The following is a 20,748-nucleotide window of genomic DNA, read 5'->3' as shown; positions in this document are numbered from 1 at the left end:
CTGACGTGTCTCTCTCTCTACCGTCGCTCTCTCTGCCTCCGTCTCCCGCCGGCTGAGCCGCACCGGCTCGCGGGGCTCGGCCGCGGCCCCCGTCGCCTCCCCGGAGCTCGAGCACCCGGCGCCGCCACCATGGGCAGTAAGTACCGAGACAGTGGTCCCCCCGGCCGGCCTCCCCCGGGCCCGGCCCGGCCGGCCTGGGCGCCCCGAGGCCCAGCTCCCCGTCGGCCCCACCCCCACCAGTCGGACCCGGCGTCCCGCGGGGTTCTCTCCGGGGGCCGCGCTCTAACTCTTGCCGTCTTTTTTCCCTCCCGCAGTTAAGTTTTCTGGAAGTCATCAAGCCCTTCTGCGTCATCCTCCCCCGAGATCCAGAAGCCCGAAAGGAAGGTAAGGAGCCCCCGGCCGCCGGGGGAGGGGGGGGGTCCTCAGCTCCCGGGTTCTCCGCCCGCCGCGCCCCTCCCCCAGCCACGGCCCGGCTGGAATTGGGGTTCTCGGACTTCCCAGAAGTTGAGTCCGGCTCCTTCTGCCGGAAGCGTCCGGCATCCTCGGAGGGTTTGGCCTCCCCGCGTTAGGATGGAGGAGCAGGGAACTGGAAGTCCGCTTCGGGATGCCCCGATGGGCGCCCGCTTGCAGCTTCACCCTGTATCGCCGTGGGCTTTCCCCCGTGACGCGGAGGAAGGCGTAGAGTAGTGGAGAATAGTAAAGAAAGAGTCATGGTAGTGGTCAGCAGAGGGACTCTGGAGTGAAGTCACGCCAGCGGTCAACAAGAGGTCTTGGAGGACAGTACAGGGTCCTAGCGATTCACTTTAGCCTTAGACGAGCTTTTCACCTCTCCGAAATCCAGCCTGAATGCCTTCGTGAACTCTGCTGCCTCAGCTTCTATTGGAAAGAATCGAGGCACTGAAGGTACATTGTACTGGTTTATCAGAATTTCATTTTCTGGTTCAATTCTGGTGCCTTAAGGCTTTGATTCTAAGGAGAAATATCGTAAGTTTCTTCATTTTTAAATGACATTACAGAAAAGGCTTATAGCATTAAATTCAGAATTACGTGGTTGATAGGTTCTGTGCCCCAGCCTTTGTTGCTGTATCCCTTTGCATAGTTGTGATCAGTGTGTGACATGTGATAGGAAACTTACTCTCATTTTGTGTACATATTTCCACGTATTGACAAAGTTCACATGCTCCGTCATCTGTAGTATTCCATCATAATAACGTTCCCATAGGCTACTTGACCACTTTCCATATTGGCGCACATTTTGGGAGACAATTTCATTGTAAAAATGGAAATCATTGAGGACCATAAGCTCAGAAAGACGTAAAGAACCACAAGTTTGTAACATACTGGAGCAGTGTGATGTGGAAAATAATAATAGTAATAAACATTTTTATTCAGACATCTTGAGCTGGATGTCTTTATTAAACCCATCACGTCCAAAACAATTCATCTTTTCCCCTCAACCCTCCCCCTTCCTACCTTCCCCATGCAGAGGGAAATGCCCTCCTTGCAGCCCCTCAGGCTCACAATCTAGGGGTCATTATCTCTCATCCCCCCCCCCACCCCCATACAAGCTGTTGCCGAGGCCTATGGATTTAACCTCAAATACTCCCCCTTCTCTCCTTTGACACTGGCGCCCCCTGTTACAGGCCCTCATCCCCTCACACCTGGACTGTTGCAATAGGCCTTGGTCGGTCGGCCTGCCTCAGGTCTCCCCTACTCCATTCCGCCACTAAAGGGATTTTCCTAGAGCGCAGATTAGGTTGTGTCACTGCCCTGCTCAATAAACTCCAGTGGCTCCCTGGGGCTTCAAGTATAAAACGTTCTGTTTGGCATTCAGAGCCCTTCCTCATCTAGGCCCCTCCTACCTCTCCAGTCGACTTACACCTTACTTCTCGCCAACACACACTCTGTGATCCAGTAACACTCGTGGCTGTTCCACAAATGAGCCGCTCCGTCTCCAGTCTCTGGCTGCCCCCCCCCCTGTGCCTGGAGTGTTCCCTCCTCAGCTCTAACTAGTCTTCCCCTTTAATTCCAACAAAATCCCCCTTTGTACCAAGACGCTTCCCCTCCTAATTCCAGTGCCTCCTCTCCATTAATTATCTATCCTGTATGTGTTTGTTTGCATGCTGTCTTCCCCATTGGTTGTAAGCTTCTTGAGGGCAGGGACTGTTTTTGCCTCCTTTTGTATCTCCAGTGCCTGCCACAGAGTAGTTGCTTAATAAATGCTTAGTGATTGATTATATAGCTCCTTAAAGTTGGTCGTGTACTTGACCCAACCTTGCCTCCTATGAGCCGGGTGGGGGGAGGGGAGGAGAGGTGGGTACAGAGGAACCTGGATCCCAGAAAGGCTAAGTGACTGATCAGTATAGCTAATAACAGAGATGGGATTCAAACCCAGATCTTCTGGCTTTCTCCAAGCAAAAGCTCCGAACTGAAAAGTCAGGACCCCTGATGGAGTTTTCATTCTCTCTTTAGTAGCTACAGCCAAGTCATGCCTTTCACCGCTCTTGGCTGAAGTTTTCTTATCTGTTAAGTGGGAGTGATATTAGTGTTGTCCTACAGTATCTTTGCTGTATTATCATGCCGTACTTTGACTAACATGAGTGAGTTATTTCATCTGCTTCACTTACCCAAATAACTGAAGTCTAATTTTCTTTTCATTTCTAACCGTAGCCGTCTCTCACTGGGATGAAAATTGCACGAATAATTAAAATCTATAGGCAGTTAGAAATCATTTTAATAGTTAAATTCTTTCTGCACTAAACCTTTTCCGGAGCTTCTAACGTGTAGTAAACGGCTATTGGATTTCATTTCTTTTTATGATTGCTTTATTGTGGAATTCTAAAAGACTTGAAATGGCTAAAATGGAAGGGTAACACAGGGCATAAATTATCTGTAATTTGCCTCTCAGTCAAGCTTTGACCTGATGTATAATTTAGTTCTAGCTCTAAGGGCTTTCAAGTTAAGATCCTTATGAGAATCTCCCCATATGGAACCATTTTAATAAAAGCTTGATACCATATCAGTTAGTCTGAAATCATGTTGCCTATCTCAGATTTATGTTGAAGGACTTCTGGTGGGATTGAGGCATAGGGAAGGAAGGGAGAGGGGCAGATTCACCAACAGGAAGAGGCTGTACTGCTATAACATTAAATTTAAGGTGTGCCCACTCTCCATTATGAATTAAGTCAAAGCTTGACTCTTAAGGTACTAAATGTGGATGAAGGCTGTGGAGAAGGGCATACCACAGAATGTGCTAGCAGAAATCATTATATCTTACCAAATGAGTGGAGGCAGCTTGATTCTGTAGTTAACTCTATGGTAAACCAGAGACTAGATGACTCAAGCCTTTTAAGCATTTTCCCTTGACCTAATATAAGACTATTTAAACCTAACAAGGAGAGAAAAGTCATCAGTACAGACTAACTGAGGGGGAAGGTCAGTCTGAATCAGAATATTTTTAGAAAAATAGCAATTTTATTTTATTTGGGTACGTATGGTCACTAGTGGATTGTAACAGTGTTTCTAAGCAGTGGTCCTAACAAATACATAAAACTAATTTATATTCAGTCTGTACAATAGTGACTGATCTAAGGTCCTCAAAAAGTTGCTTTGCAAGTAGGTTAAAACATTTCATCCCCCTCCCCCACCAAAAAAAAGTTATTTCTGTTTTTAACTAGCTTAAACCATTTTTTTTCTCCATAGATAGTACAAAGGTAAGCATGCAGCCAGTCTAGACTGAATTATCACAGATTCAAAATAATCAGAATTCAGTGTAACACATTTTTACTGTAATTGGGATGACCCTGTTGTGTTACAGTATTTGGTTTGTTTATTTTTTTAAGTTTCATTCATTATTTTCTATTCAAATATATTGGGATTGTGGATCTGATTAACAACTTTTAATCCTGAAAAATTAACAATTTACACACCTGGCCTAGGATATTTAAGGTGTAGTTGTGTCTTCTCATATTAAAGGAAAAAATAAAGAATTTGATTTACGTTAATTTTTATTAGACTGGCAACTGTGAAAAATATTTCTGCTTATTAAAGCTTTGCACTCTTTTTCTCTAGATCCAGTTCAAGGAGAAGGTATTATGGACTGCTATCACACTCTTTATCTTCTTAGTATGTTGCCAGGTGAGTTAAGTTTTGATGTTTAGTGTGGTAAAAATTCATTTTGGGGGTAAGGGAGATGTTAGGGTGAACTAAGTGATGACCCTTTCTTCCCCTCTTTGCCCTTCTCCAGATTCCTCTGTTTGGCATCATGTCATCAGATTCAGCGGATCCTTTCTATTGGATGAGAGTGATCTTGGCCTCTAACAGAGGTAGCAAACCAATTCTGTGCAGTTTGTTCAGTGGATGATGAATTTAGCTGTAAATTTCCAACTCTTTTCTGTGGTATAGACAGTCTTTATGGAAAATGTAGTGAATCAAGGAACAATGTGCCACACTGACTACATTTATAAAATATCAAGTCAACACTAAGGCGCCAAATTGTTTTGGATTGCCTTTGTATGCAGTTTGTAATAACAAGATAAGACCTTGTATGAGAGGGGAAAAATTGCTGAGAAAAACAGGATGGATTTTTAAAATACGCCTGCACAAGAGAAAGGATGAAATTCCTACCTGTCGTCCCCATGTTTTGATAAGGCAGCCCACAAGAGAGAATGTGTAATTTGTTTCTGAGCTGCATCTTTTTCATATCTATAGGTTATGCATATGAGTCTAAAATCTATGGCAATTTTTTGTGTGTAATCTCTACAGTTACATATGGTGGAGTTGGGTGGGTAGCTGTGTTTTCCTGCTGATGTGTTTGATTAACTAGTTTGTAAAAATAGTTCCATATCAGTTGGTGGTACAGCTCACTTTAGTATAATGGGAGGCAGAGATTTGTTCACTATTCTTTATACAATTGTATAGACACCCATCCCTGTCTCTAGGAACTATTTGAATGTTATCCTTTTAAATAACAGATGAAAAGGTAAACCTTATCTCAACAAAACCAGAGTGAATCTGTTGTGAATTTAAATGCATGGGTCTGCCTAGAGACCATGTGATTCTCTAACAGAATGAGACATTGCCTGGCAGGATTTCCAGAATGAATTGGATCTGACTTTATAGTTAGTATTTCAGCATTATTTTTTGCTTAGATTTAAATGGTGTTACTCATGTATTTTCAACCTAGACATGTTATTTTATAACTGTGGCTAACAGGAATGAATCGAGCTTTACCAGTTTGCTTTATCCGTATGTGACGTCTTTCCTTGGGTAATAAAAATGTTTGATCTCCCCCATTGTTTCGCAGGCACGCTGATGGAGCTGGGTATCTCTCCCATCGTTACCTCTGGCCTCATCATGCAGCTTCTGGCTGGGGCAAAGATAATTGAAGTGGGTGACACCCCAAAAGACCGTGCTCTTTTCAATGGCGCCCAGAAGTGTAGGTGACATTGTGAATGATGTTCATAGGTTTCTAACTGAGAACATAAAGTCAATAGGAGACAAAAGTTTGAGCAGTCAGAACAGTGCTTTTCTGTAAGATAAAGTGACCTCCTTAGTCTCTTAGCTTTCCAGTGCTTGAATCCTGCCATCCAGACACTGTGGCAGCTCGATAGCATGTAAATGGATGAATCTGTTGTTTAGATTTGGAGCGCTTAAAGGCATTATACTTCTAGAGGGGGGGTTGGTTTGTTTAATAAGAAGCACAGAGTCATGAAGTTTTGCTGTTTTCCAATCACGTCTGACTCCATTTGGGCTTTTCTTGGTGGAGATGCTGGAGTGCTTTGCTGTTTCCTTTTACAGATGAGGATTCTGATCCAAACGGGTAAGTGACTTGTCCAGGGTTACACAACTAGTAAGTATCTGAGGCTAGATTCCAACTCAGAGAGAGGAGTCTTCCTGACTCCGTGTCTAGCACTCTATCCAGCATATCACCTCATTGCCCAAAGAAGACCTGAGTTCAAATCCAGTCTCAGACACTTATTAGCTTCATGACCTTGGACAAGTCACATCCCAGCTGCTGCCTCAGGTTCCTCAAATGTACAGTGAGGATAACAGTAGTAGTAGGGTTGTTGTGAGGATCAAATGAGATATTTGTAACACACTTGGCACAGGGCCTGGCACGTAGTAGACACCTAACAAATGTTTGTTTCTTTTTTTAGCTTTGCACAGAAAGTTCCTTTAAGCCAAAAAAGACATCCATGTCCTCATGAGTAATTCATACCGTAAGGTCTGCTTTATCACTGGCTGTTATCAGTAACAGTAACCCAAAGCATTAGCGTTGACCTTGTGCTACTGACAGCAATGTTATTGGCAGTTAGAAATCATATTTACTATTGTTTGGCCAGCACAGATTTTTGTACCAGTGGATTGCACAAGCTGTTCAGTTTTGTAATACTGTATTAAATGACAGATGAGTAACTAAGTTTTGGTACCTCTTCCTGTGCCATAAAGTTAGTCCACTTACTGGATGGAAATTTACTAACTTAATCTGTGGCACGTTTTCCAAATATACACACACACACACACTATGTGAGCATGTAGTTTAAAAATTCTGATTGAGAGTATTAAATAAATATTCATTAGGCTGACACATTAAGTGGTTTCTTGAGTTGACCGTGGAAGATCCTGACCACTGATCTTAGATTAGAATTAGAAGATAAATCAAACCTCTCAGCCTCAGTTTCTCTATAAATGCTTTGTAGACTGTAAAGTACCATATAACTGAATGCTCTTAATGACCATCTTGTTGAAATGGCTGCAGTCCTCTTTACATTACTTTCCTGAAGAGTTCAGTGCCAGGCAAACAACCCTGTAGCAAAGCTACAAATACGATCAAACCTAGAACTGTACTTGACTAGATTAAAAAAGAAATCACGTGACAGAATAGTTTGGGATTGAAGCCATAGGCCTGGTGATCTAGTTCTGCGAAAGCAGTGAGGGCGTACCATTGTTTCTAACAATGATATATATGGTGATGTAAGTTTTTCCCCTTAAAACATATTACATTGAACCTTAGGAAGGGAATATCATCATTCAGTAGTCTTTGAATGAACTGGATACAACTCATTCAGTACCAAAAATTAGCCAGCACATTTGGCCTATGATTAAGCCTGGGTTGAAACCTCAGGCCCGCCTTATGAGCTGAGAGCCAGACTTTTGACCATAGGTTAGTGACTTCCCAAATAGCCTGAGGTCAAGAAGACCCAAGTTCAAGTTTGACCTCAGATATGTACTGGCTGAGTGACCTTGGGCAAGTCAGTTCTCTCCCTCACGTCTCAGCTGTGGAATGGGGATAACTACCTACCTCCCGGGCAAAAGATAATCATCATAAAGCACTTAGCACAGTGCCTGGTACACATTAAGCATTATATAAATGCTTATTCCCTCCCTTCTCCTAGCATTTGTTTATATAACACTTTACAGTTACAAAGTACTTACACAAAAGTTCACATTTTAATCCATGGCCCCATAGGGTAGAAAATATAGTGTCCCACGTTATGGATGGGAAAAAGAGGCTGAATGATTGCCCAAGATCACAAAGCTAGTAAGTGGCAGAGCCAAGTCTTGACCCCAGTTCTTCTGGTTCTGGGTTCAGTGCTCTTTGCTCTAAAGCAGGCTGCTTCGCTGGTGTGACGTCAGGGCTCTTTGTAGGACCTGAAATTTCCAAACACTTCTGTAGTTTTGTTTAATTTTTTTCTTTACTAATTCCTTAATTTTTCTTTTGAATAGCAAAAGTTAAATTAGGAACTAGGTTTGTTTTTCTTGGAAGGCATTCAGCTGGCTTTGATTTAACATGCACCTCAATGGCATTCTTTAAAGCTGATCATAGGAATATTTGGTAACCTTAATTTAAATATTCGAGCTGCTGCTACCTTCCTTGACCGCCCTTGTGAAGTGTGATGCAATATTTCTTTGGTTTACAGTATTCGGCATGATCATTACTATTGGCCAGTCTATTGTGTATGTAATGACCGGAATGTATGGAGACCCTTCTGAAATGGGTGCAGGGATCTGCCTCCTGATCACCATTCAGGTAATTATTTTGTTAGAATACAGTTTCTTTCTTCCCTTCCTAATGACCCTTCACTATGATCATTTCCACATAGCAAGTCTAGACAGTACAGAAAAGGGACCGTCTTACTGAGGGGACCTCTGAAGGGCCTGTGTTTGCCCTTAGACACACCTGAGAAGGAATTCTTGGGACAGCTATCCACTAAGCCAGGAGGATCTCATCTTATTTTTAATGGTGGTGCCACAGGTGAAAGGAAGACAATACTTGTGATGACTGACACGGGATATCTGCCCCTGATTTTTGTTTTCCATTTACCGTTGTAGCTCTTTGTTGCCGGATTAATTGTCCTGCTTTTGGATGAGCTCCTGCAGAAAGGTTATGGTCTTGGTTCTGGTATCTCTCTCTTCATTGCTACCAACATCTGTGAGACCATTGTTGGAAAGCATTCAGTCCTACCACTGTCAACACTGGCCGAGGTAAAGCCTAATGTTCACCATTTTCCTTGCTTTACATCTCTTGACTTGTTTTTAATGTTCATTCTGCATATCCCCTTCCCTATTGATAGTACTTTGTGTGCCAAGACAACTGCTAAAATCCTCTCCATTGAAGCAGAGGATTTTCCTCAGTACCACAAGCGGGAATCCTTTGAACAAAGTAGATTTTAATAACTGTGTAGCCATAGCTTTTCATCAACTCCGTGGAATCCTATTGGAAGCAGGTAGTCAACATTTAAGTGTCTCCTGCTGAATGCTGAGGACATTGTCCTTGCCTTATTCTTAATCTAGTAAGTGAGACATAAAACAAAGGAACCTTTTTTTACCAAGCAGATTGTGTACTGAGGAAAGCTTTGAGTGGAGAAATGAAAGTCAGGTATAGCTAATGAAGAGGTGCTTCCTGGATTTTAGAAATAGGTGTTCTGGAGCAGATTGGCAGATATTGGTGGGTGCAGGAAAGGTAGGTAGCATGTTTTAGAAGACCAGGGTCAAATATGCTGAGCCATGAAGTAGCTTGTGTTCACAACAGTGATATTAGCTTTACCAACTAAAGGGGGCACAGTGTCAGAATGACGCTGGAGAAGTGATAGGAAAGGAGTTGGAACCAGCAATGGATGGATGGAAAGAATGTCTAAAAAACCAGGCAGTGGTGGAAGTAACGCAAGAGGGAAGTCAGCTAGAGATAGGCTGTAGTAGTTGTGGTAGAGGTGACGGGATGAGGTCCTCAAGGGGGGTCCAAGGAGCTGGGAGGAAGCACGGGGTACATTCATGGTTGAGGAAGAGTTGGGAGGGCCTTCAGTGAAGGGAAGAGACAAGCTAAAAACAAGGAAGATGGCAGCCTTGTTAAGGTCAGATCTCTGGGGGTCAGGACCTGTTTGGAATCTAGTTTGGTTTTTGACATATTTATTGATGGGTGTCAGCAAGGCATCTGCAAGAAGTTGTTTTTTAGCTGAAGGTTTGGATTGAAGAGAAGGTGAAGTCCAGGGTGGGAAGAGAGATGTGGGAGCCATCTGTCTACAAGTGACCACTGAAATCGTAATGGGACAGTGGAGTGAATGTGTTAGTGAATATATTTAAGGTGGGGGAGGGGAGGGGCATGCACTGTACATTCGAGAATTGAACTAGGAGTAAGGAAGAGCTCGGCCGTGTAGTTGGCCGAGAGAGATGTTGGACAGGCTTGAGCTCAGTGATTCTGAGGTCCCTTCCACCTTTAATAGTGTGTGATCCTATTTTTTAAAAAGTGGCCAGCATTATCAACCACAAATGAGTAAATGAAACCTGATAAAAGACAATCGATTTTGCTCAGAGAAAATCATTCTGCATTGAAACAGCATTTCAGTGAAGACAGGGAACAGATCATCAAAAATAAGGTGGTGAGAAAACAGAACAGCAAAGTAGATGATCATTCAGTCAATAAGATTTATTAAGTGCTTCCTTTGTGCCAGGCACTGGGTAAGTAAGTGTTGGGATACCAGAAGAGCACGAGACAGCTCCTCCTTTCCAGGAGCCTCTGGTGTTCGCAACATGCACGTAGCTGTGTGTATCCAGAATATGTCCACAGTAGATTGGAGACAGTCTTCAAGAAAAGGCATCAGCATCGAGGCGAACCAGGGAAGGGGCCTTGCAGAAGGTGGGGTTTTAGCTGAGATTCAAAGGAAGCCAGGAGGCAGAGCCAGGGAGAACACTGTAGGATTGGGGATCATCGGGGTGGCCCATGTCGCTGGATTGCAGACTACATGGGGTGGGGGATGGGTGTAAGAAGACTGGAAATGTATGAAGGGCTTGAAAAACAAATAGGAATTTATACTTAGTCCTGGGGGTAAAAGGAACCCCTAGGGAGTGACGTGGTCAGATCTATAAAGACCAATTTCACAGCTTAGTGGAGGATGTACTGGAGCTGGAGAGGACCTAAGGCAGGGAACCCTCTACCAGCAGGCTGTTAACATTAGTTTAGGTTGGGGGGTCCCTGTCAGAGCAGAGGAGGAGGCACATCAGAGTTGTGAAGGTAAAGTCTACGGGACTTGGCAACAGACTAGATATGGGGGGCGGGGGGAGGGCGGCTGGTGAGAGAGCAAAATTCAGCTGTGAATGGTTGGGAGGAAGTTGTATAATAGTCAAAGAGTCTGTAAGATTAGATGCTAAATAGTTGTGGAAGTTTGAATAAGTCAATTCTATACCCTTCTCTGAAACTTTATAGAAAAAGGCCCCTAGGCTTCATAATACCCTCTTCTCCAGGGATAGAGAGTGCCTGTGCTGGGCATCATTCACTTCTTAATTGATTTGGTCAACTAAACCTTTAGAAAAATACCTGTGTGTTAGTTCAAAAAACAAGATACAAGGACCTACAGAAGACAGAAAGTACAGAGAGAAAGGAACAGAATACTTCTAAAAATTCCTCAGTACTTTGGGTTAGCAATTTCTTAAAGTAGTATGCTCCCCTTTTTCAGTTCCTACATTAGAAAAGAAAATTTGAGTGAAGAAAACATAAGTGTTGTGCACAAAAGCTAGGCAGTAAAGGGTGTTAAATCCTGTAGGTATTATAGGTTGACACACATAAAAGCAAAGAGAACAGCCCCAGACTTTTGAAGTGCTTGCATTCCAATGAGGGGTGCTAGAAAACTGGGGAGGGGAGGGAACCAAAGACACAGAGAGAGTGGCTTTGTATAATTCAGGTCTCTAATAAGACGAGTGTGGTTCAGTTGCCTGGACTTTATTATTCATGGTCAAATCAAATTAAATATTTATTATCTACCTATAATGTGCAATGTTGTCTCAATAATCAAGGGGGCATTGGTTGCATAAGACTTTCTGAGGTATATAGGACTTGCTTTAAGTAACAAGTTTCTTAAGTCGATATTTTCCATTTAATATCTTGGTGCCATATACTGAGTTCACATTTCTGGGAATGATGCATGTGCAAGGAAATAAGCTGGCCCCAGTTCAGCAGGGTTGATTGCCAGACGTCCAGAGTGGGATGATTGCTTTGGTCCAGAATTATAACCATGCAGATAATTCACAGGAGCATTTATATAGGGGGCCAACCTTATCAAATAGATTGGGGATCCCATGGTCACAAGCACCCTGAAGTGGTTAGGTGGTTTTGTCCAGTGTTAAGCCATTAACTTCAAACAACCCAAGGTTGGAGATAAGTAGCAAGGAGCGTCTTCTTTACTGAAAGGGGGATTTTTATAATTGACTTTTCTATTCAAGACTCTTGGTCACTAAGCAAAAAACTAACTTCTAGGCCATGTGAGAGTTATCCTAGAATGGCATCTGTTTTTCCTTTGGGTAGAGCAGCTCCAGTTCATGCAGCTCAAAACATCGGCAGAAAGAATGAAAATGAGGAGAGGAATAAAATACAATGAATATATTTTCAGGGGTAAATATGCATTATCTTACTCTTTTTTAAATTAGGTATGGAATTTGAAGGTGCCATCATTGCATTGTTCCATCTGCTGGCTACACGGACAGATAAAGTTCGGGCCCTTCGAGAAGCTTTTTACCGCCAAAACCTCCCCAACCTCATGAATCTGATCGCCACTATCTTTGTATTGCAGTTGTTATCTATTTTCAGGTTAGTCAAATCCTGTCTTGGGATTCCAGTTGTTTGGGTACTTAGATTGGGTTGCAAGTTCTCATGGTGCCTTCGTGAGGGTGTTCCAGATGGAATCTAAGAATTTCATTCATTCACTGGATTCATCCGATGATCTTTAAGGTTTGAGGTCAGAGGGGGTCAGGTGGGTTTGTGATTTCTTTGGTTTAGGGAATTCCTGAGGAGAAGCCTCTCTCCAACATAAATCTGTATCTGCTCTGCAATTTATAGTCTTAGAGAGTTTCCTGCAAGCACTTAGAAGTTGTGACTTGCCCAGAGTCACAAAGTCAGTACTTTTCAGGTGGGTCTTGAAACCTAGGTCTTCTGCATTCAAGGTGGGCTCATCAATGCCATTGCTACTTCTCAGGTAAATATGAATAATATGAAGTCAGCTTTTTGGCCTTTCTTTAGCGCCAAATTTGGTGTATCCTCTCACCACTCCAAATTTATCATTACCAAGAAATAATGTAGTAGACATTTCATGTTGCCTAAATGGTTGAAAAGTGAAAAATACAGTCACTGAACCAAGTTTTTCAGACCGGGTGTCACTATTTCAGTTACAGATGTGACTGATTCTCCGCCCCCCCATCTTAGTCCCACCCCCATTTAGCTGAATGAGGTTATTAAATTCAATAAAACATTGATTAAGTGCTGCTGTGTGCCAGCCATTATGCTGAAACAAAGCAGTCCTTGCCTTCAAGGAACTTACATTGTGGGGAAACAACATGTACACAGACAGTCAAATACCATAGTTAAGTACAGAGTAATTTCCATTGAAGTCTTAGGTAAAGGGCAGTTTAACAGTAACACAGGAGTTCTATGGGCAGCTGGGTAGTACAGTGGTTAGAGTGCCGGTCCTGGAGTCAGGTGGACGTGAGTTCGGATTCAAGCCGGAGGTCAATGAATAGCAATATTGTTGATTTTATTATCAGTTATAATGTCCATCTACACAAATTAAATGTGCCTACCTTGTTCTGCAAAAGATATCCATCAGGAACTGTGTGACTAAGCAAGAACAGAATTAGAGCCAAATATGAACCTCTTGATGCAGTCAATTCAGAGGATTAGAAAGAGTGGTGTCCTGGAGTCAGAAAACCTAGATAGTTTCTGGTAACTCACTGTTAGCAGCTAGCTTTGTGGCCTTAAACAGGTGATTCTTAAACTGTGGGTCACGAGTGGAAAAAGTTGAAGAAGCCCTGACTTAGCCTACACCCAGTTGTCTTAGCTGTAAAATGAGGGACTTGAACTAGATCTCTGTAAGGCCATTTCAACTCCAGGCAAGTCCGTGGTCACGATGCAAAGGTCAGATTCTCTGGGAATGGGCTTTTAAGCTTCTTAAAATTCTGGAAGAACAAGGAAAAGTATACGTTTAGCCTGGCCTAGACTTGTAAAAGGTCGATAGGAAATATCTTTGTCTTAAAGTAGTTCGTTTCTATACTCTTACCTGTGTAGTTACAGCTTTTTAACCTCTTTGTGAGTAAGAATCCTGAACTGATTTCTGCAGTTTGATTTGCTTCTCTGTTTTTATGGTTACATATTTTGTCTACAGAAGTTTCTTAAGGGGAATCAAGCTAAAAACTAGTTCGGCAATACTGACCCAGCTAAGTGCCACAGGACAGCTAGCCTAGTGAGAGAATGAAGCACTGTGGTCAGGGTGAAATAGGTTTCCTTTGTTCAGTTATAGAGCAATCCCATTCCAAGGTGCGGGTCAAGTCTTTGACACAAACTGCAAGAAATAAGACACAAGAAAACGGGGCATTTGGGTGGAGATACGGTGTTTTTCCACACCTGTCACAGTAATTGAGCTTTTAAAATGCAATGTTCTTAATGTCAATAATTTCAGTGCCTAAGACCGTGCAATCTGTACACAAATGTCAAATGTGTTCCTAAATAAAATTTGAACTTGGTATTGATAGCTTAAGCATGGAGGCAAATAACATGAAATAAAGTGCAGCTTGCCTTGTTGGGACAAAATTGGGGGGGCCGGAGATCAGGTCAGGGATTGTAAAAAAAACTAAAAACTGTTTTAACACAGCTTTCAGCTCTTTAATATACCAGTGAAGGGCATAACATCCATCAAGGCCCTAACATTTGGTTTGTGTATATGTATATGTACATATATGTGTGTGTATCTGTATTTGTGAATTTACTTCTGAAATTTCTGAAGAATTTTCCCTGATTCAAAACACTCCTACTGCTTAGGTTTTGGCAGTTAGATTTGTGATAATGGCAAGATGACCCTTGTTTTATTGCTTAAGGCTTTGCAGATATGGGTAACAACATTATTAATGATTTATTAAGAACCCTGTTTTGCAGAGCACTGTAGACATTGAGAGAAGGTTAAAAAATTTTTAAAAGATAAAGTCTCTGTTCTTAAAGGGCTTACCATTTTGGAGGAGGCAGTACAGATAGAAATATTCACATCTGTCAAACCACAGGAAGAAGAGAATGCAAAGGAACAGAATGGTGGACACATTGAGACGATTGGAAGAAAAAATGGCTTAATAAAATGGCATTGACCTGAGAGTGGAAGGAAGAGGGTTCTCGAAGGCCTCACAAGCCCTTCTTAATGTGATGGCAGACTATAGGATGGGACAGTAGAAAGAAGACTCTATGTCTTGGTTTCATGGGCCCCTGATCATTAACTTCCCTTATCAATAAACAGCAGCCCCTTCTAACTTGAAAATCCTGTAATTGTACGATACTGTGGTAGCTTATAGTAGATAGTGAAGAAAAATCTGCAAACCTTTAGTCCCCTTCTGGTAGCTAGGTGGCCTCAGGGCAAGATTTTTAATGATAAATATTTTCAGAGAAGCTATTGTGTGTGCAGTCACTGCGCTAGGCCCTTAGTGCCAGCTCTGCTTCTCCTTCCCCTTTCCTTTCCTCTCTTCAGCAATGCACAGGACCTTTTGGCCAAAAGACCCTATAAGTCACGTATGTTGTGTATAATAATATAAGATGAAATGATAAAGGACCAATGTGCTTCGTTTGACTCCATAGGGCTTCAGAGTTGACCTGCCCATCAAATCGGCCCGTTACCGCGGTCAGTACAACACCTATCCCATCAAGCTTTTCTACACTTCCAACATTCCCATCATCCTTCAGTCGGCTCTAGTATCTAATCTGTACGTCATTTCCCAGATGTTGTCCGCTCGCTTCAGTGGCAACTTACTGGTTAGCCTGCTGGGCACCTGGTCTGTAAGTATATGTCTCTTTTAACATATCTTGTTTTTTGTATGTGAACATATTCTATGATTACCTGCCCATTGAAAATAAGGACTTTTCAGTGATCTAAGTGGATATGTGATTACACATGGCTGAGTATTTAGCCCATACAGGAGGAGAACACTCTGGTAGACCTTTTTTTCTTCTACAACAATTGAAATTTGGAAATGTTTCTAATCAAATTCAAAGTCCTATCTGTTCTGAACAATGTTTTTGACTACAAATTTGAAAACCAAGCTTTAACTAAACTACCTTAACCTTGCTTTCTTTTTATTGTCTCTAGGATACTTCTTCTGGGGGTCCAGCTCCGCGCTTATTCCAGTTGGTGGCCTTTGCTACTACCTATCACCCCCAGAATCCTTGGCTCTGTGTTAGAAGATCCTGTGCATGCAGTTGTATACATCGTATTCATGCTGGGTTTCATGCGCATTCTTTTCCAAAACGTGGATTGAAGTCTCAGGCTCTCAGCCAAAGACGTAAGTGGAACTAGAATGTTACACATCAGTCAAAGGCCTTATCTCACTTGGTACAAGATAGCAGGTATAACCAATGAGATGTGTAGCATTTCATTTTTAACTAGAGTGTAGAAGTTTGCCGTCCAAGCACTCAGATGCTCCCACAGATCCCATGAACGTTACATGATACAAATGTTACAGGTCGCTGAAGATACAAAAATTACAGCTCTCTACCCAAAGCAAAACACTGATTAGTAGTAGATCTGAGAATAGAAGTGAGATTTATCTAGTGGTCCACTTGTCATCTGACTTCTCTGCAGCAGTTTGAGTTTGTATGAGGCTTTTTTTGTTGTTGCTGTTGCTTGTTTTACAATATTCTGAACAACAGATTACGAAACTAAAACTTCCTACCTTGATTTTATATTGTGACTGAAGCTAATCTTTTTTTTCCTGTGGCATGTAGGTTGCAAAACAACTAAAGGAACAGCAGATGGTGATGAGAGGTCACAGAGAAACTTCCATGGTCCATGAACTAAATAGGTGAGTAACCAGTTTATACCTATCGTACACATTGAATCTGCTGACATGGTATCAGTATTTCCATTCAGGAGCGTGTGGGTGTGTGTGTGTGTGATATACATCTGTAATTTTTTTTTTTTTTAGTTGAGCTGTGATTTCACCCAATCTCCAGTAGGTTTGGCTCTTATATCCCATCTTGATGGGAAAGTGACCTTGCATTCCTGAAGGCTTTTCTAGTGGATAACGAGCTTTGGCTGATCTTAACAAGCTGGAAAGGCTTTGCTTGTAGGCCTGATAACGGATTGTATTCCTGTCACCCAAGGTCTCGCCTAATTAAATTCAGAGAGGCCCATCACCAAGTTGGCCACAAGTGTGATGAATTTTTTTCATCCAAAGTAACTCTCAAAAATTGTTACTGAGTCATAAGAGAGGTTTCAGTCTCCATCTATGGAGGGATTATCCAGTGATTCTATCACAGATCATTGAAATTTAATTGACTCTGGTCATACTTCTGTATTTGAAGGTATAGCTCATTTTTTTCCTGGGGGTAGATACTTTTATGGACTTTCAAACATGAAACTGGGGACTATTATTTTAATGTATTGTCTTAGAGAACACCCTAAAATAAGCCCTTGCATCACTGGCTCCTTAAAACTTTATTTTCATTGCACAATCTGAGGATGCCCAGTGGCATAGAGAATAGAGATGAGTTCAGCTGAGTTTTAACCATGTAAAACTAATGCAGAAGGAAAGGCTGTGTGATGGAATTTTTTTTTTTAATGAGCTGAGTAAATACCAAGAAAAGTCAAGGTTTTTTTTTTCCATTTAGTTCTTCCAATTGCTGCTTCTTCTTCCAGATACATTCCCACAGCTGCTGCATTTGGTGGACTGTGCATTGGGGCCCTCTCAGTCCTGGCAGATTTCCTCGGAGCTATTGGATCTGGAACAGGAATCCTGCTTGCTGTCACCATCATTTACCAATACTTTGAAATATTGTCAAGGAACAGAGTGAAGTTGGCAGCATGGGGGCTCTCTTGTTTTAAACTTCGCCTCTTCATGGACCTAGAAGAGGGAATGAGGGCGTTCTTGAATTGTCCAAGAAGAGGTAAAGAAATAACCAAAATCTTGTTACAAGAGCTCTTACTGAAGGAGAGTCACATATGCTGTGGTATAAGAACTTTTGTTTAATATTCTTTCATTCCAACTTTTTTGTATCAGATGTGCACTTCTTAAAGTGCTAGAAAATGTCAAGAATCTTGTTTTTAGTCCTGGCATTAGCAGAAGTAACTGTAGAAATGGAATTGTCTTTATTTGACATTTGTCCCCTGAGCTTAATTGATGTAAATGATGAAGAGTTTTCCAAAGTATCATCACTTTTTTAAAGAATTCTTATGCCTTGAGTTTGTGTCTTCTCAGCACTGACCCTTGCTGTACTAGTCACAATTTCTACCACCCAGAGGGACCTATGAATCTGGTTATAAGCACAAACCCCATTAAAACTTACCCAGTCCATACTGGGAAGTGGGTGGGAGGAATATGACTTTAAATCCAGGTGGCTAGAAGGAAGCATTCATTAAAGGGTGTCTCTCTTAAATGACCCTGAACATTCAGTAATACCTGATGACAGGTATCACATAGCAGCATAAGACTGTTTCCAGATAGAATTTTTTTTTCCTTTTCAAGGGAATCTAATTAGGGTAGCCTAGCTTTTCCGAGGGAAGAGAAGAATAGCTTGCCTAAGATTGGAGAATGTCAACAACAGCCCTGGGAAGCCTGGTAAGCAGCTCTCTCTCATTCTCCAGTTGTCATCACTGTTGGCTACACTAACTGAATTGTGGGAACTAAAATAACAGAAACTGCATGTCCTTGCTTCCTACATGCTCAATTACTTTTGCCTTTGGGAAGTCCAGAGTTCGAGCCTAGCTGGACTAAGCAGTCAGTTTCTGTCTCTCTGGAGATATATGAAAACTAATTTTTCTAGAATAACCTTCCTAGCTCAGAGCTGTGCCTGAGAACCCCTCTAAGTGGCATTGACATATCTTATCCTGATGCTTCCAATTTATAGTTCCAGCCATCTCATATCATTTCCCCTGAGTCTTCCTACTTCCTACCCTCTCAAAAAATACTTCCAAAAGGAAATATTTTAGCAAGTAATTAGGCATAGAAGGAAAGTCACCCAATTTTCATAGCCAGTTTCATCATACATACTATTTTATAGGAAGATTAAAACATTACCCTACTTGTATTTTTAGAACTTTTTTAAATAAATTGTACATAGGACCAAATACAAGCAATGTGAATGAAAAGAAGCCAGGGAATTGGGTTCTATAATAAACCAGTATTGCCCATTATGGAAAAAGGGATAAACTTAGGACAGGTAGGCAGTAAGATCAGGATTTTGAAATCTACTTTTTTCATATGTTGGTCCAACTATTTTAAGTCTTAAAGTTCTGTCCAAAAACTTTCTGTCCTCAACTCCCAAATGGACTGCAGGAATTAAGACCTTTTCTAAGTTGGGGATATTTAAGGAAAGCCTGAGGGATTAACATAAAGGACATAGAGAAAGATAAGTTGGCAGTATTCACTGGGGTCTGTCTAATGGTTGAACTAGGAAATGAGGGAGACCAGTGGCACTAGAGATGAAAGATTCCTGGAAAGGAGAATCTGGAAGCAAGGAGAGAACCAGGGCTGCAAAATGAGAGCAAAGAACAGTGTCAGTCTGGTGTCATGGCAAGTGGTGCTCCACCCAAAAGGAAGCGCAGTTTTAGCCCAGAGATTACAACTGTTAAGGGGGAACTGCCACCTCAGGTGGAGTGTTTTATACATAGTACAGGGTGTTCCAAAAGTCTCCATGCAGCTTTAAGCTATTAAAGTTTAATGCTTTAATATAATAAAAGGTTTAATATATTAAAAGTATTAAATTTTAATAGTTTAAAGCTGCATGGAGACTTTGGGAACGTCCTGTATTTCAGCTAGCTCCAAGTCAGGTCTAGTTTCTGCTAGAAAGAGCAATATTAATGTTAACTCATGTCTGAGATTGTCGACTCTTAAGACCATCTTTGCCAAATCATTTGGATTTGAGTCATGGTGGTGGTTGGGTGTTGAATTATTGAGATCCACTGTAGTGTTACAGGCATGAAGCCGAATGGTGACCTTGGATGACCTAGAAGTGTGTGGGTATCATGAAGTCCTAGAACCAGAGCTGACTTTTGCAATTATCTATTCCATTTTAGAGAAGAAATAGAGGTTTGAAAAGGTAATGGGATTTGCACAAGGTCTCATTGAAAGTTTGTAGATCCAGAACAGGAGTCCAAATCTCCTGACTTTTCTAGTCCACAGTACCACGTGTGACCTCGTCTGGGCCCACTTAGGAACATAGAAGTGGATCTGAGACACTGATCCTTGCCCCTTTTCCGCAGACATTGAATTTTGCTGACACTGCCTTCTATTGCTAGAGATCATCTTGCTTCCTGCTAGATCTTTCTTCATCCCCTTCTCTCTTCCTGCTCAGTCCCATGCTACACAGCAGAAACTGATCACTGAGGGTGCAGATGTGGAGTGACAACTGAACTCTCCTTCAACCAAATAGTTGTTTGGGCTTTTTATTTGGTTTAAAGCTCCTCCTCCATATACGCTTGAATACCACTGATACCATTAACCATGTGTTCTTGCCATCTGCAAATGACAAAGCATCTTTACAATCTAATTGCCAAGTCTCCAAATCTGCGAGGTTGGGCCAGCCTTGTGTAACAGTCAGTGTGCAAACTGGGACCAACACTCAGCCACCTTGGAAGGTTTATTGATAAGGTAAATGATGGCATAATGGAGGAATGGAAACAAGCCATGAATAAAGAAATGTTTTACAGTTCTATATGTTTGTCTTCTCTTTGCTTTTGCCCTGTTTCCTTCCAAGAAGGGCAAGATGAAGGGGGGAAAAACCTTAAGGGAAAATTTAGGAACAAAACTTGGTTAGAGTGCTAAATCAGAAAGTGAACTGCCATCTTCAAATAAATATTTGTTCTTGGAAGCTGCCTTCTGGCTGGGTTAGCACCATGCTTCAGCTTTTATGTTATATAAAGACAAGTCTTAGTCATTTATGAAGTCTTAGTTCTTCAGCTTTTATGTTTTAATGGGAATAGAAGTGTATCAGTTTCTCAGCTGTCATGGCCCTTTAACAAAAAGTAACTGTATTTGAGCATAAAAACCTCACCAACAGATGTAGAAAAGCAGAAATATTAAATACACCCTTTTTAGACGATAACACAATAAAAATAATATTCAGTGAGGGGGCCTCTGAAGCATAGATTAAAAATTAATTGGAAACTAAGTGATCTGATCCTAAAGAATGAGTGAGATCTTATTCTGAGGTCCTTTTCCAACTCTTCAAGAACAAATTATAAAACAGCTTCATTAAAGGTAATGACAAAAGAGACAACAAAATTTGCGGGGTTT

At 41.7% G+C, this 20,748-nt stretch overlaps 1 protein-coding gene across 1 annotated transcript; it reads left to right on the top strand.

Annotated features, from left to right (window-relative positions):
- Positions 1-129: 129 nt before the first annotated feature.
- SEC61A1 (SEC61 translocon subunit alpha 1) lies at positions 130-20,167 on the top strand. The gene is given in 18 exon segments (XM_036739648.1): positions 130-261; positions 315-356; positions 358-384; positions 4,072-4,137; positions 4,247-4,325; positions 5,306-5,437; positions 7,923-8,032; positions 8,335-8,443; positions 8,446-8,487; positions 11,920-12,054; positions 12,057-12,079; positions 15,098-15,295; positions 15,606-15,629; positions 15,632-15,680; positions 15,683-15,741; positions 15,743-15,798; positions 16,241-16,317; positions 17,154-20,167. Coding segments are annotated over 17 exon segments (1,299 nt in total). The 3' UTR covers positions 16,257-16,317; positions 17,154-20,167.
- Positions 20,168-20,748: the final 581 nt, after the last annotated feature.

This window comes from Trichosurus vulpecula, chromosome 9 (genome assembly GCF_011100635.1).
Source record: "Trichosurus vulpecula isolate mTriVul1 chromosome 9, mTriVul1.pri, whole genome shotgun sequence".
NCBI classification, from domain to species: Eukaryota; Metazoa; Chordata; class Mammalia; order Diprotodontia; family Phalangeridae; genus Trichosurus; species Trichosurus vulpecula.
This window is presented reverse-complemented; position numbering and strand designations above follow the sequence as displayed.